At 50.2% G+C, this 26,745-nt stretch overlaps 1 protein-coding gene and 1 non-coding gene across 5 annotated transcripts in view; one reads left to right on the forward strand and one right to left on the reverse strand.

Moving 5' to 3' along the window:
* The first annotated feature begins 3,443 nt into the window (after nucleotides 1-3,443).
* Nucleotides 3,444-26,745, forward strand: part of TTC39A (tetratricopeptide repeat domain 39A) — a 47,849-nt gene continuing 24,547 nt past the window's right edge. The window contains exons 1-2 of one of the 4 annotated variants that reach the window (XM_065913406.1): nucleotides 3,444-3,568; nucleotides 20,109-20,213. In XM_065913406.1, the coding sequence (XP_065769478.1) occupies nucleotides 3,516-3,568; nucleotides 20,109-20,213 (158 nt within the window). In that variant the 5' untranslated portion in view covers nucleotides 3,444-3,515. Of the gene's footprint in view, nucleotides 3,569-11,904; nucleotides 12,070-12,386; nucleotides 12,851-20,108; nucleotides 20,214-23,816; nucleotides 23,867-26,745 lie in introns of those variants that run through there. The other 3 variants (XM_065913414.1, XM_065913397.1, XM_065913419.1) reach the window with 3 other exon arrangements.
* On the reverse strand, nucleotides 9,653-9,724 carry TRNAE-UUC (transfer RNA glutamic acid (anticodon UUC)). Its single transcript has one exon. It is a non-coding gene; the product is annotated as a tRNA-Glu (tRNA).

Genomic DNA, 26,745 nt, shown 5'->3' on the forward strand with positions numbered 1-26,745 from the left:
TGTGTACAGAATGTGTTCAGCTGTCCAAGACCTGAGAGATTAATTTCAGCCTCTCCTTTCTATTTCCTCTGGAGTCAAAACTTGAGAGGACTGAGTTATTTTGTAAAAAGGAAAAGAGACAAGGAAAAGTAGCTGACATTAAGGACCATCTCTGAGCCTGTCTCTAAGGCATTTAGTATGCATTACCCTACTTAATGCTCACAACACTATCACAGATAGAAAACATGATGTATAGAGAGATGGAAATGACTTAGCCAATACCCTAGCTCAGGTGCATTGACTTTGAGACCTGCTCTTCCAGCACCCAGGCTGCCTTTTGTATCTTTGGCCTTCTAATGCCCTTTGAGCCTGAGTGTCAACAGATACCAAACACAGCAGCCCTGGGCCCTAAGCAAGAACTGATGTTCTCAAAGAAGACCCCGAGCAGCTCAACCTCCTGAGAAGGTTCCTGGCCTTAGTGTTTGCTAGCTGTGTGACTTTGGGTAAATCTCTTTAACTTCTCTGGTCTTCAGTGGGGATTACAGTTACTTCACAGGCTTGTTGTGAAGATTAAAGATGATGAATATAAAGTCTTCATTCCTGCTACATGGCAGATATTCACCAAGTAAGAGTCGTCATGTCTGTGTTTTAAGAAGACAGAAAAAAATATTTTAGGAAAATGTCTGTATATGATTAAGGGAATAAAGTTGTTGAAATAAAGGTGTTATCTTGAAAGTTTATTGATACTAAATGTTCCCTACTGGTTCTGGATAAAACTATCCCACATTGTGCAGCATTATTCTCTTTTGTTTGCATCAATTCATGTAGTCCTCACAACACTTGTGGTAGGTGTTGTTATCCTCATTTTACTGATGAGAAAACCGGACACAGAGAGGTTAAGTAATTTGCCTGAAGTCAAAAGCAGTTATCAAGTGGTTAGGCCAAGATTCTAACCCAGGCAGTCTGGCTTCAGAGCATGGGAAAGAATATTAATAAAACCTGCTATACCTGGAGGGGTGGGGGATGGGGACATGAGATTCAAGATAAACTTTGGGAAGGTGGTTCATAAATACTATGTGTATTCTAAGATCTTGGGTGGCAGGCAGACTGGGACTGGGGTTAAGATACAGACTCTAGTCTGGCTGCTTGGGTTGAGTCCTAGCTCCGACACTTAACTAGCCTTTGTTATCTTCAGCAGATGGCTTAATCCTCTGCTTCATTTTCTCAACTATAGAAATTGAGGTTGTAAAAGGACATGCCTGATAGGATTATTTTGAGGATGAAATGAGTTGGTACATAAGAAGGTTTTAGAATAATGCCTAACAACGTTCTAAGCAAATGATGGTGATGAAAATAATATGATGATGAAGCTGTCCAGATGTCAAAGAAGAACAGGAAACAAGCCCTGAAGTTTGAGAACGCTTGGATTGAATCCCAGTTCTTCCCCCACTCCCCCGCCTTCAGCCACTCTACTCAGCTTGCAGGAATCTTTAGTTCCTTGACCAGGAATTGAACCCTCCCTCATCAGTGAAAGTTATGAGGCCTAACCACTGAACTTCCAGAGAATTCCCCCCAGTTCCTAATTTGATCTCAGGAACATTTCTAAACGGACTCAAATATTCTCAAAGCGGAGTTGCCCAGAATAGAGGTAGTGTATGTAAATGCCTTCAGCATAATGTCTGCCACTGAATAGAAACTTGATAAATATTAGGTCCCTCATTCTCTCAGTAATGAGCATCTAGTATGTGTAACAATGGTGTTAGGCTCCGTGGAAGATGCAAATGCAAGACATTCTCTGTACCTTCAGATAGAAATCTGAAGAGTGGGACTAATATGGTCATCGATAATCAATGTAAGGATTAAAAATATATGTAGTGCTAAATGCTCTGAGAGAAAATTAATCTCTGAAGAGGAAGCTAGTCCTCCACTGGGAGATACAGGAAGGCTTCCGATAGGAAGTAGTGGTGGTTGTGGGCTTGGAGGCTGGGTGGGACTTCAGTCCCACTCAGGGTTAGATGGCTTGGTGCCTATAGGAGACCAGGCCATCTGAGCTCCTGTGGTGTTCATGCCTGTGAGCCCAGGAGGAAGTTGGCTATCTGCAGTGCCCAGTGCTGACAGACTGGGCAAAGCTCTGTGAGCTGAGGGGTTTGGGTTCCTGAGTACACTGTAACTGGAATTTCCAGATCTGGAAGCTCTAGCTTTGTGGTCAAATAGGCAGCATTCTCAGGTCCTTGTTGATCTGCCAAGACCATGACACGAGTGCTCAGAGAAAAGGGAAAAGGTTGTATTTTCTCTGCTGCTTATTAAGGAAAAGTGAGGGAAACTGCCCAGGTGAGCCTTGAGGCTTCTGCCCTCTGCTTTGACCAGGACTCCCACTCCGTGCCCTGCCCACCTCTAGGCCACAGGCAGGGTTTCGGGGAGCACCAGATGGAGCAGACAGATCTGGTTGTAAGGCTTGGTCTCGGGGAAGTCAGCGAACCATTCTGAACCTCAGTTTCATTGACTGAAATGGGGGTGAGTATTTAATAAGATGAAATTAAATAAGAATCTGTATAAAACACCTGGCTTAGGGTTTGGCACATTACAATCGGTCACCATTTGTTGCATCAGTTGTGTTGCTCAAGACATAGGATACAGACCCAGCCCAAAAGGAGAGAGATTGCCATCTTGTCCCCCTGACCCGTGTTCACCACCCCCACTCCCTCACAGAAGTCTCCAGGGACCCCTGAATCCTTCCTACACACTCCACCTTGGAGTGATCCTTCTCGAATACCTCCTCAAGCTGCTCCCCTGCTCCTCACCCCCATGCAACCTGCTGGGCTGCGCTGCCAGGGGCTCACTTGCTCCAGAGCTGATTCTTCTATTTATTACTCTTTTTAAATAAAAAGTGAAAATGTACATTACCTAAGACAAAATATGGGGTTCCAAAGAAAGTTTGTGCTGGAGACAGGTTCATTCTCCTCTGTCTCCCACCTCCCACAGGGGCTGGGAACCAGAAGTCTGTGAGCGGGGCGGTGTCCCAGTGCGGGGCTCGGCCAGCAGCCTGCACTCCCAACACTCCAGCGGCTCCTTTCCTCCTGTCCGCTCCTTGCCCGCCCCTCCCGCTCTGTGCCCGCGCACTTTGAGGGCAGCCCCAAGCCACTGACCCCATTCAGGTACAGCCCTGGCAGGGCGGGTTCTGCACTTAGGCAGGTGGGAAAGGCATTGGTGACGCCATCACCCCTCGATACGGAGTACGGGCTCAATACTGGGAGTGGAGGGGCCTGGGGTAGGTCCTGGCGCTGCCACTGGCTCTCTGTGTGACCTTGGACAAATCCCTGGGGTGGGGGACCGTGGACGGGAGTGGTCTCGCCCGGGGACCGCAGGTCGGCTCTCGGACACCAATGCCCCTGCCAGGCAGGGAGGCGCCCGGCCGGCGGGGAGGAGCCGCGGGGCCGCCCCGCCCACCCCGTCCAGGTGCGGCCACTAGAGCCGCCGCTACTGCAGCCGCCGCCGCGAGGGGCCGCCCGCGCCCCCTCCGAGTCGGGCCCGCGTCCATGGCCTTCCTGACCGCCTGGAAGGGGGCGGCCTCCGGGAAAAGCGACTACAGGTACCAGGCGGGGTGGGGACTCGGCGGGAGGCGCGGGTGGGACTGTGCGGCAGCCGACCGAGGGACGACTGACCGGACGCAGCTGGAGACGGCAGCGTGCGGGTTGCTGGGCGCGGGGTAACGGCCGGAGGGCCCCGGGAGGGGCAGCCCACTGCCTCTCACCACCGCCCGCCCCACGTGTCGCTTGCTCGCGTGTTATGGCCCCCTGCAGGGCTGGGCTTGGGAGTGAAGAGATACCACCCATCGCCCCAAGCCCCGCTTCCGGTGCTTCACCTGTGAGGGCAACTCAGGTGAGCTGGACCTGGGCCGGACTGGGAGTCAGGTGTGGGCAGCTGCGCCTCTCCTCCAGCAGGGCTGCTCACACCCCTCACCCTCCACATCTGGGGCAGCAGTGTGGAGGGAAATCCTATGTCCCAGTGGGTTCCATGTGCACCACAGCCCTTCCCAGTCAGCCCTTCAGGGCTGTGTCATCACCTCCGGTGTCACCCCCAACTCCTGGGTGAGTTGGTATCTCCAGACGTGTTCTCATGAGAAGGGGGAGAGGGGACAGCCCTGGCCTCTCTTCTGAGCTTTGACCCCTAATTCCTTTCCTTTGTATATTTAAAGCTCACCCTCCTACGCCCTGGAGAAGGGCAATCTAACTGCCCTCCCAACACCTCCATCTGACTCTCCTGTTGGCACATCAAACTCGGAAAGCCCCAAATCAAACTTCACATCCCACCCTCAAACCTGTTCCTCCTGTGTTCCCATCTCAATGAAGGGCATAGTCATCCACTCAGTTGCCCAAGCCTGGAATCTGGGAGTCATCTCTGTCACCTCCCTCCCTCACCTCCACCCTGGTCTCCAAGTTCTGCTGATTTTAGCTTCTTGATGACTCTCGAAGCTGTTCATTCCCCTTGGACTATTGCAACAGCCCCTAACTTTTCCATTTCCTGACCATCCTTCAGACTGGTCTTTTCTAAATAAAAAAACGAGACCATGTCATTTTTCTGTTTTAAAACTCTTCTGTGGCTTTCTATCACTTAGTGGTGAAAGGTCAAGACTCTTCAGGGGAGGGACTGTGACCTGCCCAGGCCCACTTCCTATCACTCCCTGACCCTCATTCTGGTCCAGCAACAATGGCTGGCTTTGTAGGACTCTCACAACTGTGCTGAGCTGCTCAGGGCTACCTCTGCCTGGAATGCCATCTACCACTCCTGACAGTCACCCCGTAAGATTCAACTTTAGATGATCTCTTTTCTTTAAATGTGTACATATATATATATATATATATATATATATATATATATATATATATATATATAACTCTTAAACTTTTAATCAAGGGTAGCATACATACAGAAAAATGCACACACTTTAAGTGTACAGAGCTCAATGACTCTTCACAAGGTAACCAGTACCCATGTAACCAGCACCCAGATTAGGACACACACCATTACCAGCCGCCAGTGTCTCCCTTGTACCCCTCGCAGGGGCAAGCCCACAAAGGTAACTACTATCCTGAATTCTAATACCATAACTTTGATTTTTCTGGGTATTTTTGTTTGTGTGTTTGTTTCAATTGAAGTAGAGTTGATTTACAATGTTGTATTTAGTTTCTGGTGTACACAAAGTGATTCAGCCATGAGGAAATGGCAAACCACTCCAGTGTTCTTGCTGGGATAATCCTGTGGACATAATTCTGGAGGGCTACAGTCCATGGGGTTACAGAGTCAGACATGACTGAGCACAAACATATGCACACACACACGTATATGTGGCTTAAAATAGAGCAATGTGATGGACAGTAAAATCCATTATGCCCAAAGCATTTATAGCAGTGAGGATATTTCCTGTCAAAGCCTGAGATGTGTCTGAAGAGCAGAGAGGTGTGTGTGTCATTGAGGATCCAGGAGGCAGGCTACCCAGAAGAGGGCAGAGTTTGGATTTTATTGTGTATTGGGAGCCACTAGAGGGCGTTAGGGAGGGGATTTAGCTGACCCTGCTACCCGTGGAGAAAGGATATTGCTGAGAAGACAGACCATTTTGACACTGCATCATGGTCACCCCCTTCTGTCTCCCCTCTACATATGAAAAGGGGACAGGGTTCATCTACCCCCATGTCCTTGAAGCCCAGCACAGTATGCTTGGGTTTTGATGAGAACATGAGGGAATGATTTCTGAGGAGGGTGAGATCGCTTGGCTGAGGGGATGAGGAGCAGCCCGGTCCACGTGGCTTTCTTGCCTGCCTGCCCTCCTGTAAGACCCCAGTTGTGCTCCGTCTTGTAGCCCCCTGTGTGAGGAGTGTAGGTGAGGACCTGAACACGCCTGGCTTTCTGCCTCAGCTGGAACTTGCTGGACACAAATACCCAGAGAATTCTGACTCCCAGATGCCCTCACAGAACCTCTCACCTGAGGCAACAAACCAGATCTCCATTCTCTCAGCTCAGGACCTGTGACTCCTTCACCCTCAGCCCTCACCCACCACACTGCCTTGTCTCCCACAGCCTGGCCAAAGGGTAAAGGGCTTGGGAAGGTGCTCAGCCCCCACTTTACCATACATACTGGCTCTATGACCCTGATTCAGCTGCCTGACCCACGTGAGCCTCAGTTTACTCATCTGTAAAACAACAGCTGCTCACTGAGCCGCAGGAAAACCTGGTAAAGCCACGTTGGTAAAGAACCTGACAGCCAGCCACTGGGCAGATTTGGTGATCAGTAAATGTGAGTTCACTGCTACAAGGGGATCCTCCATCTATGGTATTTGCATTGAACAGAAGGGATTCAGAAAGGTTTAGGGGCTGGTGATCTAGTGGTTAAGAATCTGCCCGCTAATGTAGGGGACAAAGTTCGACCCCTGATCCAGGAAGATCCCACATGCCACAACTACTAAAGCCTGTGTGTCTAGAGCCCGTGCTCCACAACAAGAGAAGCCACTGCAATGAGAAGCCATCACAATGAAGAGGAGCCCCGCTCACCACAACTAGAGAAAGCCTGTGTGCAGCAGCAAAGACCCGGCACAGTCTAAAATAAATAAATAAATGAATGAATCTTGAAAAAAAAAAAAGGAGGGTTTGGGAGCCAATGGTGTGATTGCAGGCACCAGAACTGGGAAGCCAGGAGCTGTGAGAAGAGGGAAATGATGCCTGTGCATCTTAATATAGTGACGGCCACCTACTTGGCCTATAAACAAGGTCCCTTACCAGTCATACCAGTACATGCCCCCCACCATGGCTGCTCCTGTAGGAGAGGAAGTGCAAGCAGGCAGGATGCTTTTAAGAGAGTAATTCAGTGGCAGAGCTGCTGTGGGAGAGAGGGCTGCCCCAGGAATGGAGGGACCTCGCCAAAAAGGCCAGGGGACTGCCGCGGCTGCCGTTGACAGGTTTCCTGCTCTCAGTTTGAGCCTGAGTTCAAGGAGCTCTAAGATGCCTCCAGATAGGGAGTGTCAAATTTGATGACTGGAATCCTTGGGCTGTTAAGGGGTCCCTTCCTTGGGTGCTGAATTTTCACCTATGGGATTCTCAGATCCTGTGAGTTGAGGCATCTGTGATTATCAGACTGATGATTTAAAATGCCAAATTTTACGATGTTGAAGCTACTGACCCCAGGATTCTGATTTACCTCTGTGGCCAAGGGCAGATGCACGGGGTGGGAGAGGGCTCTGATGTGGGAGGCACCATGTGGCCCCTCCAATTCTGGTGAGGATACCATGGCCCAAGGTGGTAGCATGGCTGACATATTTGGAGAAGAACAAGGAGGCCAGTGTGGCTGAATCAGAGAATAAAGGAAGATGACGCCAGAGAGAGAGAGAGACAGCAGGGCAGGAGGGCTGGTAAAGACTTTAACTTTGGCATGGAGCACCATGGGGAGCCAGTGCCGAGGTGTGAACAGAAGAGTGATATGATCTGATCAAGTAGGGCTGGGGCTGTGTGGAGAGGAGACAATAAAGGGGCATGAGTAAGAGCAAAGAAAACAGGGGACAATGCAGTCATCCAGGCAAATAAATTCTCTATAAATTCAGTATCTGCAGAATAGTTCAGTATAATTCATTGAACAATTCCTTATTTATGGGCATTTAAATGATTTCCAGCTATATCTTTATTATAAGAAACACTATGATGAACATCCATGTACCATAAATCTTTGTGTCTGTGATTATTTCTTAAGATATGATTGCTGCCCAGGTGTTACTGGTCATCTTTCTAAGGCTCTCAGCCCATAATTCCAGTTACCCTTCAGAAAGATAGTGCCGCTTTCTACTCCCACCAGCAGTGAGTGAGGTGGCACGTTTGCCCTGAGGGAGGTATCAGATGTCCAGTGGGTGTTACCCTTGTGGTCCTGGCCAGGTTTGGGTGCATGTCATAGGGGAAGTCCCTGTTCTCTGGCTAGCCTTGCAGGTTTCAAAACTCTTTCAGTTTCATTTGCTTATTTTATTGCTCAAATCAGTCTTGTTATCCCTGCTTTATGAGTGAGGAAACCAAAGCTCAAAGAATAACGACCAGGCCCATTCTGAGTTTACGTCTATTATCTCATTTAATCCTTACAACAACCCAGTGAGGTTGGTGCCGTCAACATCCCCATTTCAAAGACGAAATCACTGGTCAAGGGTGTCAGAGGTGGGGTATAAGCCCCAGCTTGCAAACCTGCTTTCTGAAACACTCCCTCCCTGCCCTGACTGAAGCCAGTAGGGTGACTTGCTTGGGGGCTACACAACTAGGACATGGTGGGGCTGGGAGTCTAGCCAGATCTTCCTGATTCTGCAGCTCTGACCTCTGACAGGATGCCACTCAATGCCAGAAACCCCTCATTAGCATTCTGCATCTTTTTTTCATTCAAAATTGTTCTTGGTTTTTGTGCCTGATGGGGTGTCCCTTTCTTAGACCCACCCTTGGTAGCTCTGGGGGACCAGCCTTTTGAAAAAGAGCTCAGATCCCAGAAACCAAAAACATCAGAGCAGGGAGGGTCCTTGACCTCCTGGTCCAACCTTCTCTTCCTTTTATATTTGGTGGGGAGAGAAAATAAGGGCCAGAGTAAGGCAGTAACTTGTCCAAGATTACACAGCTAGTAAGCACCGGAGTCCATGGGGAGGAAGGGGGCCGCCCAAGGAGCAGGCCTAGTCCCCCTAAGGGCCCCTCTCCAGGGAATACTGAAGGACTGTGACTGGTTTGGCCCTCTTCCAGGGCCCTTTGTGGATGAGCCTGTTTACTTGTGAATTATTAACGAGCTCAAGCCTGTAACCTGCTGGGTGGAGCTCACTCACTCCCTTTAAGGAAAACCAGCTTTACAGTCACCAGCTCAGCTGGATTAGGAGGGCTGTAGGGTCTGAGGGGGTAGTTCTGGATTTTAGAGACAGTGGAGGTGGGATGCAGAGGCCTGGAGAAAAGCACTGAGAAGGCAGCTGTGAAGAGGGAAGGGGACCAGGGTCACCTATGTAATGCTTGATAAGCTTACGAGCATCCCTGAGAGGTTGGCACTGTTACCGCAGGTTTACAGATGGGAAGATTGAGATGCAGAAAGGCAGAGGCAGAGCTGACTTCACAGCTTAAGCTCCTTATACAATGGCATCACTTTTCACATGCTCAGACCCCTATTTGTGTGACATCTCCCCCACCCATTTCCACACATTTTCTTTATAGGATAGAGTTGAGATTTGGTTTAAGACATGTCTAGACCTGAGTGGAGAAGGAAATGGCAACCCACTCCAGTGTTCTTGCTTGGAGAATCCCAGGGACGGGGGAGCCTGGTGGGTTGCCATCTATGGGGTCGCACAGAGTCGGACACGACTGAAGCGACTTAGCAGCAGCAGCAGCAGACCTGAGTCCAAGTCATACTTGGTTCAATCCTCAGTTTTCTCATCTGTAGGATGGGAGATAAAGCTACTGTGGAACTTTCTAGAGCATTCTGAGAAGGTTAGTTATTGAAGGCTTTTTTTTTTTTTTTTGGTCACACTAGGCAGCTTGCAGGATATTAGTCAGATAGCATCACCTACTTGATGGACATAAATTTGAGCAATCTCCAGGAGATAGTGGAGGACAGAGGCGATTAGAATGCTGCACTCCATGCGGTCACAAAGAGTCAGACACAACTTAGCAACTGAAAAACAAGTTCCCTGATCGGGGACTGAACCCAAACCTCAGCAGTGAAAATGCTGAGTCCTAACCACTAGACCACCAGGGAATTCCCTGAAGGTCTTCTTGAGCTGAGAGATGGTATCAGTGAAATCAGTCTATATGAGGCTTCTCAGGGCCACTGAGAAGTGCAGTGAGGCCAGTTGTTTGCTTTTTCTGGTTGGGGAGAAAATGAGAGAGGAAAGCAGGCCCACCGTTTCCTAGGCACAAAGCAGCAGAAAAAAGGTCCCCTGGCAAGGGAGGAAGGAACCCCGGACTCAAGATGCTCTCCTGGTCCCCTGGGAATAAGTAGATGACCTGAGCAAGATCACCTGGTTGGGAGATGGAAATAATGGTGACTCATGGGCTCCTCAGGTCTGGGGCTGAGCCAGAGCTCCTGGGGGCTGGGAACTGCCTGGGTGGAACCCTCCTGAAGGGTAGGCCACTCTGATGCTCTGTCTGATTCACCAGGTGAGTGGCTCCAGCATCATTGCTACTATTGTGGTGTGGACAGAGTTCAAGTTCTGAAGGCAGAGCTGAGCCTCAGTTTCCATCTGTTACAAGGTGGAGAATAACAGCATCTACCTTGGCCCCACCACCACCAGCATCAGAGCACTTAAATAGCGCTGAAGGCACATGCCAGGCACTATCCTGGGCATTTTACACAGAGGAATCCTTAATCTTCAAGATGACCCTGTGAAGCAGGCAGAATTTCCATTTTACTGAGGAAGAAACTGAGGCTCAGAGAGGTAGTTAAATGTGTACATTAAAATAAGATTATCCACTTTATATACTTAACATATACAGCACATAATAAGCCAGTGATGAATGCCAGTCATTATTGTAATCATTACCTCAGAGGAAAATGGTAAAGTGCTAGGCCCAAGTTTCAAGGTTTTGGTGGTTAGTTGGGCACTAGCACAGAGACATCTGACCAGATGCAGAGGCTTCCAGTCTGATGGCAGAGACAGTCACATACAAACCTCACCCCACCCCCACCACACAGATGGTGTTCGCCCCAGGTCATAGGGGAGGTCAGAATGGGTTAGAGCAGTGTGCCCAGGAAGCTACTGCCCCCATTAGGGAGGAAGGGCTTCCTGGAAGAGGAGGCATCTGAGCTGAAACTTTCAGGGTGAGTAGGAACTTTCACACATGGCAGGTTTTTAATAAATGTTGGTCAAATACAACTAAAGATTTACCTTGAAGCTAAGGTAGCATAAAGCTTCAGAACACCTCACTTACCTGGCCCCTTCCAAAGCTCTGGGAGGACCCTCTAAATTTTATATTGATAAATTTGTAATCTTTTTTTTTTTTAAAGAAGCCTTTCAATTATATGCTTTTGGATTGTCCCTTGGTTAAACAAATGAATAATACATAACAAGGAAGAACGTGTGTTCCAGGCAGAGGGAACTGCATGTGCCAATGCCTACAGACCTGAAAGTGCATGGCATGGGGACAAGACACTCCCCACCCCCCATCCCCATCTGAGTCTCCTCCACCTGCCTCCTCACCCAGGCTCCTCTTTAACACATTGCAGGGCTTCTCACCAACTTCACAAACTCCAGCTGTCATCAATGTGCCTTTGCCACTTCCACGCTCTTTGATCCATGTACCCATCTGGTACATCCTTTCTACAACTTCCTTGTGTATAAACAACACAAACTTCAAAACTCAACTCTGTGTCCACCTTCTCTAGTAAGCCTCCAGACTCCTCCAGCTTCTGTAGCATTCTCCCTTACCCAGACTTCTAAACATGATGGTGGATGTTATCATAGTCTGCTCCTTGTAGTTAAATAGCTTTTCCATGCCTATGTCAGAATCCCAGAGGTGTGATGGCCCTTGCTTGTGAGCATCTGGCCTCTGCTCACATATGAACAGAATAAAAACCCACTACCTTTCCAGGCAACCTGCTTAGATTCAAACAGTTGTCCCCAAAGCCTCTCCCCTCCTACCACCGGGCCCAATCTGCCTGGCTCCTCCAGGACCTAGTCCAAGCCCTCTTTCTAACATGGCTGCTTCTACAGGCTCCTCCTATTTCCTTTTCTGACATCCTGGAGCTCAGGGCTGATCCAGGGGTGCTGGAGCCCCTCCTCCCTCTGTCCCCTGCCTTTGTGAAGGGACAGCTCTAATGGCAGCCACGTGCTCTGATGAGTCATGATCAACAGCATCTGGAGCCTGGAGGTGGCCGCTGGTTAACTCTTCACGGGCCAGTGGCTCTTCCGCCAGGAGGCCTGGTCGGCTTTAACTTAACTCTGGTCCTAGACATATACCTGAGGCCTGGGCACACAGTAGGCATCTGAAGTGTTATGGGTGACCCCACATAGGCCCTGGGGATTCAGGGGAGAGGAGACCAAGAAGGCAAGAGTGTGTGGAACCAGGAGGGTTGAGTTCCAGTCACGACTTGCCATTTTTTAGGTAAGTGGACTTGAGCAAGTCACAGGAACTCTGTGCCTCAGTTTCCCCATCTGTAAAATGGCAGTTATGAGGATTCTTTGGGGAGGCAAGTGTGAGCTGCTGGCTGGCAGTGAGTGCTAAATGGCATGATTTTCTGCCTTCTAGTCTCCTGCAAGCACAGCCAAGCTGTGGGCAAGTGGGTGGGATTAAAATTCAGGTCTTTTTCTGCATGACTGCCCCCCACCAATGCAGTAGGATGATGAAGGGCTCAGGTCAGGGGCACTGAGAGGGGGGCGCTGTGGGGATGGGAGAGTGGCAGGGAGGTGGACCTCTGGTCTAGAAGAACTTTCTGGGCCCAGATTGGTGGGGCTCCCTGAGGAAGGCGTGAGCCCCCCTCCCGGGGGCTGAGCGCAAAGGGTTCTCGGCCATGGGCAGGGCAGACCTTGGGCGCCCCGGCTCTCACTGTCAGAGCGGGGATGGGGGCTGTGGAGGGCGCCCTTCGCCGGCCCCAGGCAGCCCTCCCACCCGCGCCCGCTGCAGGGCCCACGTCTGCGGTCGGCCGCGGGCGGGCGGCGGCCTGGCCCCACTGCGCGGGTGGGCAGACCGAGGCCCGGCCCGGCCCCGCCGCCTTCCCCGCCCCCGGCGCGCCCCTCCCCGGGCGCCGCGTCCGCGGCTCGGCCGCACAGCGCCCGCTCGGGGTTCCGGCGGCAGCACCTGGGCCGCGGCTGGCGTCCGCGGGGGCACGCTGCCCGCCCCCCTCGGCGATGACCACGGCCGGCGCCCCGGGCGCCCTACCTGCGGGGTAAGTGCGCGGCGGGGCGGCCCGAGGGGGCACGGGCCGGGCCGGGCCGGGCCGGGTCGGGACGGGGGGGCGGCGCCGGGCCCGGTCTCCCCAGCAGCCCGCACTGCGGCTTCCAGCCCCTGCCTCCGGGCGCCGCCGCCGCAGCCGGGGAGCGGGAAGGGGGCTGCGCGGGGAGGGTGGAGGCCCCGGGGACCCTGGGTCGGTCACTCCCCTCTGGGCCCCAACTTTGTCGGAAGCTGTGGCCACAGCCACGTCAGAGCCTCCTCCCTCCCTGCTGGCCTTTACACCTGAGCCCACCGTCATCACCTCCATTACAGGTGAGGGACCTTAGCCAGTAGCTCTTAGATGTCTTGTCTTAGGTCTCCCAGGAGGTGAGAAGTGGGCCTGAGATTTGAAAGCAGCAGGGTCTGATGCCAGGCGCTGCTTCATCTTCAGGGATATGCGAAGGGGTTAAAAGGCTAAGCTGGGACGCGGCCGGGCCCCCCACGACAGGAGCAGCGGGGGTAAAGGTGGCCGTTGTCACTCCCAACGTGGCACTTGTGTCCATCGCCACTGCACCCCCGAGGACCCGGTGGGGCCCTACCCTGCCCGCAGCAGCAGCTCTAGGCCATTCGTGGGCCCCGCTGCTAGGGGTTGGGAGCCAGAGCTCCTAGGAAGTGGTTGGGTGGAGATCCGGCCCAGGTGAGCTGGGAGGGGTGCCATTCTGCCTGGAGCCTGGCCAACAGGACCGTATTTGCGTAGGGCCTCAGGACTAACACACGAATAGGGAGGCGACAAGGCTGGTGCCGTCTGTCAGCTGGCAGCCGCCACAGGGCCCTTGTGTGTTCCAGACTGAGGACTCAGAAGTTGGGTGGCCGGGGGACTCCCAGTCCTAGGGGAGGGTTGTCTGGTAAGTCAGGCAACGTTTTGTGTGACTTTGACCAAGTCCTTTATCCTCTCTAGACTTCTGGTCCCTCCTTTGGAAAATACAGGGAGGCTGGGCTGGCTGGCTGCTCCCTTCCTTCTCTGGGCTAGTCTCCGTAAATCTGGAAGCTAGTGAAGTCTGTCTGCCCAGCCCTGAGCATCACCCCCACTGGGCCAAGAAAATTGATTTTCAGGAGAAAAGGCAGGTGTGGAGCAAGGGCACCTATCAAAGAATCCTGAACCCCCAGACTAGAACCCTCATTCATCCTCTTCCTTGCACCCTGACATCCCTACCTGAGTCCTCTCTACAACTCTAGGCTCCTGTGGCCCCTCCTTGGGCCTTCAGGGCAATGAGCTTGCCCTTCTGCACTGGCAGGTCACCCTTCTACTAAACCATACCTGCCTGTTTGCGTGCCCTCAAGTTCCATCTGGTCCCAGTCAGTGCCTTCTGGTGGGGTCTGAGCAGAGCAGGGACAAAGCAGTTCCTTTATCACAGACACTCAGTCAGTCACTCAACAAACTCCCAGGCCTACTCTGAGCCCAGCTCCATGTGTGAGGGTCAGTGGTGAACAAACCAACATTTACATCTCCATCACTTCAAAAATTATGAAATATTTTCAACCTTTGGAACAGTATAGCCAATAATAAAATGAACTCTATGCCCTTGCCAGCAAGCTTTTTCAGATGTTAATATTGTGCCCCATTTATTTCGTATTCTTTTTAAGAAATAGACCATGGCAAAGATGGTCAAAGCCCCTGTGGACCACCTCTACCCTTCCCTCTACAGAGACAGTCACAATTTTTTTCTGAATTTTTTTCTGATTTTATCATTTTTCTGTCTTTTTATTCTTTTACTGAGTATGTTTAACCCTAAAAGTTATGTAGTTCTTTAAATTTTTTCTGTAAATGGAGTGACTGCAACTTGCTTTTACCCATTCAGCTTCAGGTTTCTGAGATCAAGTTCTCTTGATCCTTGAAACCCTGGTCTGCACTTGCCTTCCAATGTATGGTATGCCGCCTGATGTAGAGACTGTTATTTATTTATTTATCCAGCCTTCCTGAGGTGGAAGGAAGGTCCACCCGAACCTGAGATGGCTCCCAGGGTCTTGTTATTCAAACAATATTCTCAAGTGATTGTCTTGCACATATATGAGTGTTCTTCCAGGTTCCCAGGTAGGAGTGGAATTGCCCAGTAGTAGGACATGTGCATTCAATTTTTAAAGTTACTTAGTTTCATTATAAAAGTGGTGCTGCTCTGTAAAAGAAATGATGGAAACATCTTAGGGAAAAAAATTGCTAACATTTCGTGAGTACTTTTTATTGTGCTTTACACTGTCTCAGTCATTCTTACCAGCAACACTGGGAGGTAGCTACTGTCATTTCCATTTCATTGATGAGGAAACTGAGGCTCATAGAGGTTAAAGGACTTTCTCAAGTTTTTCCAACAAGTATTGCTAAGCTGCCTCTATAGTCCAGGGTTGTCTGCTTTCAAAACTCCACACTACCTGGGCCACACCACATCACTCCCTGCCACGTGGTACTGGCTTTATGCACAGCTAAGGGTGACTCTGGAAGCAGAGTCCCAATCATATTTGCAGTTTGGAAAGGTCATTGTGGAAGCAACAGGTCCCCCACAGATGGGTTCCCCTGAGCCAGAGTTCCCCCTGAATGCTGGAGCAGGAAGCAGAGGCCAGCTCTGACTCCTGTCTGCTCTGAGTGGCTACCTTGCCCTGCCTCCACCCACCTCACCCTGACTGAGGGCTGGGTAGGAGGGTTTTCTGTTTTCAGCAGGTGTGAGGGTGCCCCAGCTCTGCCCATCACACACTAAGGTAGTGATTTCCAGGCAGACTGAAGTGGAGGGGTGGGAAGGAAGGGGAGAGAGGGATGGCTCCAGGCTGGACACCCCCTCCCACCTTTAGCTCTCTTCTCCCTTTGACTTCGAGCCCCCTCCCCACTATGCTAAAGATCCTGGTGTTCGTTGTCACTAGCCATGCTCCACACTCCATCCAGCTCGACATCCCCACCCTCCCACCCCCACCTGCAGCACAGAAGAGTCCACCATCACCACTTGGGAGCCCAGGAATATTTTGGCTGGGCCCCAGCAGGGAGCTTGGAGCAGAAAGGCCTTAAGAACATGGGGACAGCCTACAGAGAAGTGGGGACCTCAGTCACAGCCAAGGGAAGGGAAAGGTTTGGCAGGTTGCTTTTGCAGAAAGTATTTCTGTCTTCTCTCAGGTTCCTGGGAGCAGGAAACCAGGTTCCTCTTTTCACCCTCTTCACTTCCTTATCTGTCAAACGCAGATAAGAACATGTGGCTCTTGGAGCTGGTAGGAGGATTGAGTGAAATAATGCAGGCATCAATTTAGATAACTTGAAGTGATATTCTCCTGGCAGTGACGGGTATTAGTGCTATTATTAAGTCCAGTGGGGCTGATGTCTCCAGCCCGCCTGATCTCCCCAGCCAGTCTTTCACTTATAGGCCTTGCCAAGCCTGTCTTCCATACTTGCCCCATGGTGGCTGGCGCCCCCTCCTCACTATGGTGCCATGCCTCCAGCCCTTTGCTCAGACTCTGTTCTCCTTCTGGGACTGCTTTCTCCATCTAGTCCTCTCTTCAGGGCCATTGCACCCAGAAAACTTCCTTGATTCCCCCACCCTCACTTCCTGGTCTCGTCAGCCCTCGGTGATGCCCGTGAGCACAGCCCTGGTAGCTCTGGCTGTCCATGCCTCTGCCTCCTGTAGCCCTCAGGGCAGGCCCAGGTCTGGGTCCAGTCTCTTTTCCCCAGGGTCCAGCCCCAGGTCTGGAGAGGTCACCGCAGACCCGCCCCACCACAGTTAAGGGGAAGAGGTGCTGAGGCTGCCAGAGAAGGAAACATGTGCCTCTGTGTTGTCTGTCTGTCTGTGCATCTTTCTCTCCAGGTAGACTGAGGAAGCAGAACCTCTTTCTTGATGCAGGTAGAGGTGGTGGTGGGGGTGGCAGTGGGGTGTGTACAGAAGGAGAAGGTAGGCTCTTGTCTCTGAAATTGTTTAGAGATGGACAGAAGCCAGGACAATGGACTTGGCTCCCTGGGGCTGAGCCGGTGGGCACTGGCTTAGGCAGAAACTTGGGTTAGAAGCCATGCTCGGGCATGTGACCTTGGCCAAGTCACCTCTCTGCGTGCCTTAGTCTCCTCTTCTGAAGTGAGAGAATAATCCCTCTTCACAAAGCTTTGTGAGCGCTCAAGGAGAGGACGCCAGTCAAATGCCTGGGGCAGCAGGTACTCATTGCCTTATGACTGATTCACCAGCAGAGATGAATGGACTGAACCCCACTCATTAGGCTAAGCCTTGGGTGCAAAGGAAGACACTCTTGGCTTTATCCCAAGAGTGAAGACAGTGAAGGCTTTCAAGCCTGGAAATGACATGGTCAGATTTGGGTTTTAAAAAGATACCTTTGGCTATTACATTATCCCTTAGTAAAACTACCCAGAGGCTGGATGAGTTACAACATTCATCCTTTAACATTCCTGAGAGTCTGCTGAAGTAACAAATCGCTCAAGCCAAGGGAGCTGAAATCAGGCCGGTAAATAAGATGAAGCCACGGCAACCTGGTGGCATTTACAGAAACCGAGAATCTTGAGTTTTAATGACACTTAAGGAATGGACTTCCCTGGTAGCTCAGTGGTAAAAGAATCCACTTGCCAGTGCAGGAGGTGAGGAAATGAAGGTTCAATTCCTGGGTCGGGAAGGTCCCCTGAAGAAGGAAATGCAACCCACTCCAGTTTTCTCGCCTGAGAAATCCCATGGACAAAGGAGCCTAGTGGGCTCCAGTCCATAGCATGGCAAAAGAGTCAGAGATGACATAGTGACTAAACAACAACAACAACAACAAGGAATGGGAAATAGGGACTTGGGGCTACCCAACAGTGTGAGGAGTCGGAACTTACCCTCCCTACCACCCCACCACTGCATGAACGTGCCACCCTCAAGGGTGTCTTCAGCAAGTAAGGATATTGACTAGGAAAAAAACACCCACACACCACAAAGGGAGACAGCAGTTCTGGTGGGGACAAAGGGGCTCCCTAGAAAATTATGCATACCAGTCAGCTCTCACACAAATTTCAGCTTTGAATATACACTACTTCTGTGGTCCTGAAAATGCTAAACTAAAAAGGTAACATAAGTGGTCTTAGGGTGGTAGCACCGCAGGGAACTTGGCTGAAGTGAATGAAAATGCTCTCTGAAGAAGTGGGTTCTCATTTCAAAATCCCTTTGGGATCAGTCAGACAGGAGCTTGTGGTAAAATTATGAAACATACAAGGAAACGAGGCGCTGTGAGCAATAGATACCAGAAGCAAGAAATAGCAGAATTAGAGTCTACGATCCTAGAGTGATGAGACACTGTGACTGTGTTTAAAATGTGGAAAGAAATCAAAGATGGACTTGCACCAATAAGTAGAGAACAAAATACTGCCAAAAATGACCAAGCAGATTTGAAAAAGAACCAAGTAGAATTTATGAAGATGAAAAATAAAATCATTGAAATTAAAAAAAAAACTCAGTGGACAGGATAAGCAGCAGATGAGACATACTTAGAGAGAATTAGTGAAATGAAAGATCTAAAGAAATTACTCTAAATCTAATAGAGTGAGTGAAAGAGATGGCCAAGAAGAGAAATGAAGAGAAAGGAAGCATAGAATAAAATGAAGTAACAGAAGAGTTAGGAATGGACAGGAGTAGAAGGTGGAGTCTCCCATCAGACCTAGGTAGAGATGGTAGTGGCCTGGACTGGATGCCACTGGGTATAGAGGGAGGTGAATTAAGAGATTTTCAGGAGGTAGAACTGATAGGACTTACTGATGGAGCAGATGACGGAGGCCAGCAGGAGGATGTGTCAAGGATGACTACTAATATTTCTGGCTTGGGGAACTTGATAGAGGGGTATTGTTTAATTGAGATGAGAAATCTGGAGAACAGATTTGGGAGAGGAAACAGTTTTGACCAAAAAGCATACTTCATTTTGCCTGGGAGGTTCTGCTGATGCATCACACAGACCTTAGATCTGGGCCTTAAGATAGGTGTAGGACTTTATCTGGTGGAAAATGAACTTTAACTTTTAAGGATCTTTTTTCAGTAAGATCGAGACTCTTTTTGGAATCTTCTCTGTGTAAAAGAGACCCCCCCGCCTTGAGAAGAAACATTCACAAGAAATCAGACAGGACTTTGGGGATCATGTCTCATCTTTCAGATAGGAAATAGGTTCAGAAAGATAAGGAATTTGCTCTTAGAACCCAGGGTTCTTCACTTATTCATTCATTTGTTTGTTTGTTCATTCATTCATTCACTGACAACCTACATTTATGAAAAGCCCATTTTGTACCAGATACTAGACGCTGGTGATACAGTAGTGAACAAAATGAAGATTCCCACCCTCAGGAAGCTTATATTTTAGTGGAGGGAGACAGATAATAAACCCAAAAATAAGTTAAAAAAAAAAAAAGGTCGCAGAGTGATAAGAGCTATAAAGAGGTGTAAGGGCACTTCCTGGTAGTCCAGTGGTTAAGACTCTGTGCTCCCAATGCAGGGGACTGGGGTTCAACCCCTGGTCAGTGAACTAGACCCCATATGCCACAACTAAGAGTTTGCACGCCACAACCAAAGATCTCGCACTCTGCACTTCAATCTTTGTTGATTAAAGATCCCGCATGCTGCAAGTAAGACCTGTGCAGCCAAATAAAAGTAAATAAATACTTTTTAAAAAGAGGTGTAAAGACTGGGAAGAGGCCAGGTATACTAGAGATGCTGCTGGGAACGTGGCTCTTGAACGTAAAGCCCCCTGGATAGTTATTACAGGGTGGCTGCCCATTCCATCCCATTGTGACAGTGCCTGTGGGGTTCTAGAGTGCAGGTCAGAGGAAGCCACGAGAAGGCCTAGAGAAGGAGGAGGAAGAAAAGGACTGAAGTGGGACTTAGTGGGTGGGCTATGCCCCCCAGGTGGGGGCAGAAAAGTCCAATGGGTCAAAAGGGGCACAGAGTCTCCTTTTACTCTCATGGAAGGTAAGATAAATTTATTCCTGAGGCTTCCTTGGGCCAACCCCCAACACCCTATCCTCATCCCCTTCCCAATCCCCCCACTGGATCTCAGATGACGTTTCCCTTCCACTCCCGTCTCCCACCTTTGGGAATACTCAGAGGTAGGTTCAGATTGTCCTGTGTCCTAGTACAGAGGCGGCAGCCTGGAGGAGCTCATGACAGCATCCAAGGATCACCAGGGAGGTCAAACGGGTGCTGGGGGGCTCTGATTCAGCCTGGACGGCTGAACTTCTCGACCGAGGCTCGTTGAGAGCTTCCAGGTCATGCTCGTGTCTCTCCCACCAGGACTCCTGTGAGCAGCCTCCATGAGGCCCTGGACCAGTGCATGACCGCCCTTGACCTCTTCCTCACCAACCAGTTCTCAGAAGCACTCAACTACCTCAAGCCCAGGTGAGGTTTAAGCCCAGATTGGGGGTGGAGGATGTGTGTGTGTGTGTATGTGTGTGTGTGTGTGTGTGCATGCACATATGTGAGTGTAGGGATGGGGGTGTCAGATGGAGAACCAGAAGTCTTACATGAGAGGAACCCCATGTAGCTAACTGCCTTTGGCCTTCTAGGTCACTCTGACCTCTGAGAATTCCATAAAAATGGCTCAGGATCCCCATTCCACAGCCATGAACAGCCAAGCCCTCCTCAAGGTCACTGTGACTTCCTTCTCCTCAGGTTCTTGTGGCTTCTTCCACTTTGATTTTTTGTTCCCACAGAATCCAGCTCTAAAACAGCCCCTTTTAGTTATTTTCCTCCAGAGTACTAAAGACGAATTGCTCTCACTGAAGCCTTTAGGGCAATGACGACAGTTAGTAGTTTAGCCATTTCCTCTAGTGTCGACTGCCTTATTTCTAAATGATACACTTGGACTCTTCTGTCTTTACTTATCTCTTTTTTCAATTTCTTTTAAAAACTGAAATTAAGTCGAGATATAATTCACATACCATAAAATTCACTCCTGTTACTTTTTACTTTTACATATCATCTAATGGTTGCAAGGGGCTTCCCAGGTGGCTCAGTGGTAAAGAACCCCTCTGGAAGGCAGGAGACATGGGTTCATTCGCTGGGTCGGGAAGAGCCCCTGGAGAAGGAAATGGCAACCCACTCCAGTATTCTTGTCTGGGAAATCGCATGGACAGAGGAGCCTAGCAGGCTACAGTCCACAGCTCTGCGAAAGAATCAGATACAACTTAGCAACTGAACAACAAATGGTTGACAAGAATTTAGCTTTCTTAAACCCCTGCCTCACCTCCCTTCCTTCCTCCTCCTCCTATCATTAAATCACAATATCTGGCTAAATTAGTAATCAGTGTTTTCTTTATTATAGCTGTGTAATTATGCTCATCGCAGAGATAAGCCTTACACTGTAAGATTACATTTTCTTTTTGGAGTTAGTAATTGTCTTGTTTTTTTCATTTGCCTAATTTGATGAGGATAGGATGAGGATCAGGATGTTTATCCTGAGCTCTTTGAAACTACTCCATGAAGTCGTGAGGTCTTCTCTAAATACTCACATATATCAGGGAAACCCTCAGTCCCTCCTTTTCCTGAAAACCTGTCCCCTGGGGGACAGGCCTGTTTACTGGCCACCTTCCAGCCGGCTCCTGGAATCCCCTTTGCTTCCCTTCAGTTTGCTTGGCCTGGCTTTTTCTCTCTCACATCCATATCCTCCCTCCTTTGGTTAGAGCGCATCCTCTAGAAGTTTCCTGAGAGAGAGTTGCATGAATATAAGCTTTCCTGCTCAGAATTTTGAGGTCATTGTTTTCTGCCCTGTTTCCTGGAGGTACTGTAGCTGGGAGAATCCTAATTCTTCTTTCATGGCATGGGATCTTTTTTCCTTCTCCAGACATGTTTAGGATCTTCTCTCTTATTCCTGCAAATCTGAAATTTCACAATGATGTGCTGTAATGTAGGTCAGTTTAATTGGTATTTTTTTATTTGAAAACTCAGTTCTAGGAGATTCTCTCCTATGATCCTTCCGTATTCTGTTTCTCTTTCCTGAACTTTCTTTACATCAGCCACTAGGCTTCCTGGTTCAGTCCTCTTCTGAGCTATTTATCTGTTCCCTCCTCCCCTGCATTTCTTTATCTTTTTTCCCCCTGATTTTTGGGAGAGTTCCTCAACCTTATCATTAAATCCATTGACTTTTCTTTTTTGTGTGTAATCATATGATTAATTCCCTAGTACTCCTCAATGTTTTCTGAATGTTGTTTTATCCCTAAAACATCTTATTCTTGGTTTATGGGTGCACTGTGTTCTTTATATCTATATTTAAAATATGAGTGTCCTGAGGATGGGGCCTGGCATGTAGTAAGCATTCTAATCAGTATTTATTGCTGTTATTATTATCACAGAATAATTACCTCTTTTAAAAATATTTTGTTTTTTTTCCTACATAATCTTGGCTTTCTCTGTGTTTCTTTTTTCTTTAACAGGGAGAATCCTCTTCCCATGGTGGGGAGGGGCTTTCCTGAAACACCCATGGTCCCTGGCTGTCTGTCTGGTCATATTTAAGAGCAAGTTCACTCCAAATCCAGTGGGAAGGTCTGGCCCAAGTAGCCTTGTGATTGGCGGGATCAGCTTTTGGATGAGCTGGCAGAGAGTGGGCCCCAGATGTTAGCATTTCAGGAAAAGAACACTGCCCCCCCCCCCCCCCCCGCCACCTTCCTCCACGTGGGCAGAGAGCCCTGGCAGCCTGGGTCCTGGGGTTGAGAAGGGGTCGGGGTGGGGTGTAATCACGTCTGCCGCCTGCTGGCCTAACCCCCTCTTTTCAGCTCCAGGTTGTCCTCTGCCACAGCTGGCTCCGCCAGAACCGCCTTCCTCCAATCTCCTCCAGGAAAACGAGTGCTGGGGCAGGGCTGCTGCTTTCCTCAAGCCAGTCCTGTTCGGCTTCTCTAGACCTGACTGACCCATCGTTCTCCTGTCTGGGGTCAGCGGCCCAGCTTCTGAGGGGGCACTTCCGGGGCTTGGTGGGCTTGAATCGTGGAGCGGTCCATCTGGTAGCAGCCCCCACACCTCAGCCCACCCTCTGAGAGGATCTGGCTTGAGGTGGGGCAGAACCAGTTCTGCTCAAGAGTGTGGCCACCGTCTGAGGCAGGCCAGGCTCCATCCTGCCGCATCACTGAGTACCTTCCAGTACTTCTGGAAGGCTCCCTGGCTCCCCTCCCCTTCTGGTCACTACTTGTCCCTAAGCAGCTCCTCTCTGCCACTTCACCCCCCAAAGCCCTCTTCCCTCCCAAAGCCCCTTCCTCCTTGAGGGGCTGCCTCGCCCTCCCTCACCTCAGGAGGGTGTTCTCCTAGGGAGTCCAGAACTCGGGCCCCTAGAGGCAGCAGAGAGAACAGTCTTCCTGTGAGGCCACCTTTACCTCACCCGTGAGACGCTGTAGCCTCTGTTTATCTCAGCACCTGCCCCATTCTAAAAAAGGGTCTTTCCTTTCTTTCTGCGTTTAAGAGCCTCTCCCTCCACCAAACGGTGCTCGTCATTAGCATACACCCCACCCCTTCTTGTGACACCTAAATAATGTTTCCAGAAGGGAGGTGTGGGGAGGTATAATAAATATCTTTCTCTATCACTATTAAGAACCATTGGTCTAGAAAATAATTCTTGCTAAAATATGACCTCCGCTGCCCAGTCGTAGCCACTGAAGCTGTGAAAGATGTTGGGGGCCCGTTTCATTCCCTGTTCCTATTGCACACACAGTGTCTCATTTACTATTATATGTACTTTGTCCTCGGGGAGTAACTGGGCTCACCAGGCTTCCCACTCCAACCCCTTCCCCCCAGTTTTTGCTTTCCCTTTGTCACGTTTTTGAGTAGCTTCTAGTTTATTTTACTTCACTCCATGTCTGCCTCTGAGCACTGTCTCTGGAACATGGTCACTACTCCACTCATTTGATGAAAAAATTGGTCATGGCTGATAACTAGCAGAACCACAATTGAAATCCAGCCCCTCCTCAGCTCCACAAGCCACACTCTGCCTCCTGGGCCACCTTGGATCTCAAGCAGGTGGAGGCGTTTATCTGGCACAGAGGCCTCATGCGTGCCTCCTCTTCCAGGTGGGAAGGAAGGAGGTAGAATAGCGGTGTGCCTGTCGGGGAGAGGGTGGTGTGCCCTGTCCTGGGATTCCTTTTCTTGAATGTTTACATCTGATCTTAGTTGCAACATGTGGCGTCTTTTGTGGCAGCTTGAGAACTCTCTAGTTGTGGTGCAGGAGCTTCAGCAGTTGCAGTCCCGAGGCTTAGTTGCTCCAGGGTATTGTGGTCGCCGACCAGGGATTGAACCCACGTCCCCTGCATTGCAAGGCAGATACCTAACTCCTGGACCACCAGGGGAGTCCCCTAGGATTCCTTTGAGAGGGGAAGCCAAGTCCCCTGCTGAGAGTAAGGGCCCAGGCTGGTGGTGGGGTGTAGGGGCTGACAGGGATTGAGGAAAAGTTGATGAGCAGTGTGATGGGCTGAGGTTGGTGATCCAGCTCAGGATGTGCCTGTCTGTGTGGTGGCGGCTTCCTCCCTTATTGCTCAGTGGCAGCGTTGTGGAGAGAGTAGGCAGTTTCTTGTTTTCTGGGCCTGGGCTCCTAACCAGTGCTGCAGGGGGCTAGAAGGCTCAGCAGTGAGGGTTTTGACAAGAGAGTGGGTGAAGTGAGGAAGCTTGAGGGGTCAGGCTGGAGGATCGGGCAGTGGGAGTGATGAGAGAGAGAGCACAAGAGGTAGGGAGTTTGTGGTTGGGAAGGTGGGTGTATCATGCAGGACTCCAGAAGCAGAGCTGTTCTGTGGCTTGACAATGAGGTCAGGGTATGACCCATGGGATGTGGTAGTTGGGCACCCATGACCATTTTAACTTGGCAGCACCTCATGAGTAACCTCGTGTGCATGGCCATGTGTGGGGTGCTGGGGCTGCAGGACTGAACAAGGTATGGGCTGTTCTCAGAGCTCCTCAGGGAACCAGTGAAAAACAGTAAAGGGTGGTGCTGAGAGTTGTACAAAGACCCCAACTTGTGTGGGAAGCGGCTGGTCAGGAAGGCTTTAGGTCCAGCCCCGTAACTTCCATGGTACATTGCAACATGAAAATGTAGAATCCTTTGTTCAAAAATTATTAAGGATTTCAAAATGATGACAGCAGAGCATTAAACCAAGCATGGACCCCTGTGTGACTATGCAGATGGCACAGCTGTGAAGCCAGCCCTGGAAGTCTTCCCGGAGGAAGTGACATTTAAGCAAGATAGGCTGGATGAGAAGGAGTCAGCCAGATGGAGAGGGCATTTCCAGGCAGAGAAACAGCCTGTGCAAAAGCCAGGCAGAGAACGAGGGCCTAGTGTATTTGAAGAACAGAGACACTCAGCCTGGGAGGGGTGGGGAGAGCTGGAGTAGGTCCCAGAAGCGTGAGGGCAGAGTGATGGAAGGTGGACTGGGGGTACAACTGCCCCTGGAGGTGAGTGGGCCAGAGAGGAGGGCAGCAAGCTGGGGCTGAGAGGCGTTGGGGGGCTTTCGTGAAGATGAAGGAAAGTGGCTTGGAGGCAGGGGTGGGGGTCTGCCTGCCTTCCAGCCTAGAGCAGCCTCACCCAGAGAGGTCCTCTGGAAGTCAGGGTTTAGACTGGGACTGCAGGGGGTCCCCAGAAGGAGCAGTGGGGGTGGGATCAGAGTCAGCCTGATGGTGAGGACAAAGATGGCTGACAAGCAGCTGACAAGGGCCCGAGTCATGGCTACTGGCAGGAGGAGGGAAGGGCTGGAGGCCCCTGGGCTTAGGACCTCCAGGTGGCCGAGGAGTCCCCGATCCCAACGTACGGCTCTTCAATGCTCTCCTCTCAACAGCTGGTCTAGGCCTGGCAGAGACCCCGTGGGCATTGTGTCCTAGAGTGGGTCTAGCTCACAGGGAAGGGATCATTGCTTACAGCGGTCCAGTCACCATAGGCATGGATAAGAACTTTGTGGAATGCAAACTAAACTTGGGGTGCCTGAGGTCTTGGGGGGCTGTCTTATACCTCTGTGCCCTGAATCCCAGTCCAGACTACAGACTTGAAATTCCACTTTGCCTGCCAACTGCCCAGGCAGGGTGCCTCCTACTGGGCTGGGCAAGTGGAGCTGAGTCCTGAGTAAGTCTGAGTAAGTCTCCTTACCTGGGGTAAGGAGAGTGAGAGTTAGAGAGGCCTGAGGAAGGGAGTTATCTGGGATGTGGGTCTTTGTGCTGCCAGGGAAACCCTTCCTAAAGGAGAAAGTTGTTATGCAGGGCAATGACCCTTGACCCTGGCAGGACACAGAGGGACTTAGGCTCATATTTATTGAGCATTAGCATTGTGGCCCCAGTCTGGATACCCAGAAGTCCTGGGAGAGAATTATTGTGTCCATTTTACAGAGGAGAAACCCGAGGCTCAGAGATGCCTACAGAACTCACCAGGATCACACAGCTGGTAACTAGTGCCTGTGTCTGAGATATTCTGAAGCTTGAGTTCTGTCCCCACAACAGGCTGTGACTTCCTTTCCACAAGCCACTGCCTTCCAACAAGCAGTTCTAGGAAAGATCTGGGAGGTGTCCTGACAGCTACTAGGACTGGTTCTGTTCATAAACCTTTGACTTCTGAGGATAATATCACCTGAGAATCACCCAGAAGTAGAAAAGCAACTTAATTTACAGAGGTGTTTTATTAATGAGAAAGGCAGGAAAATGTGTGAAGTCGTATAATCTATAACAGTCTATAAACAGCCTGTAAACCTTAGTCATTTCTGTCTCCTGTGAAGTTCTCAGCATAAGCCTGGCACTGAGGAGTATGGAAAATAATTAACAAGGAAGTGTAGGGAAGGGAGTGGAGACTGCTGCAGCATCTACTGTGTGCCAGGCTAGGGTAATCCCTGGCCAGTCCCATGGGGACTCTGGTGGAGCAGCGTTATTGTCCCCATTTTGCAGAACCATAAATCAAGGCCCAGATGCGTTGTGACTTCCC

The sequence above is a fragment of the Muntiacus reevesi genome, chromosome 1 (assembly GCF_963930625.1).
Source record: "Muntiacus reevesi chromosome 1, mMunRee1.1, whole genome shotgun sequence".
NCBI lineage: Eukaryota > Metazoa > Chordata > Mammalia > Artiodactyla > Cervidae > Muntiacus > Muntiacus reevesi.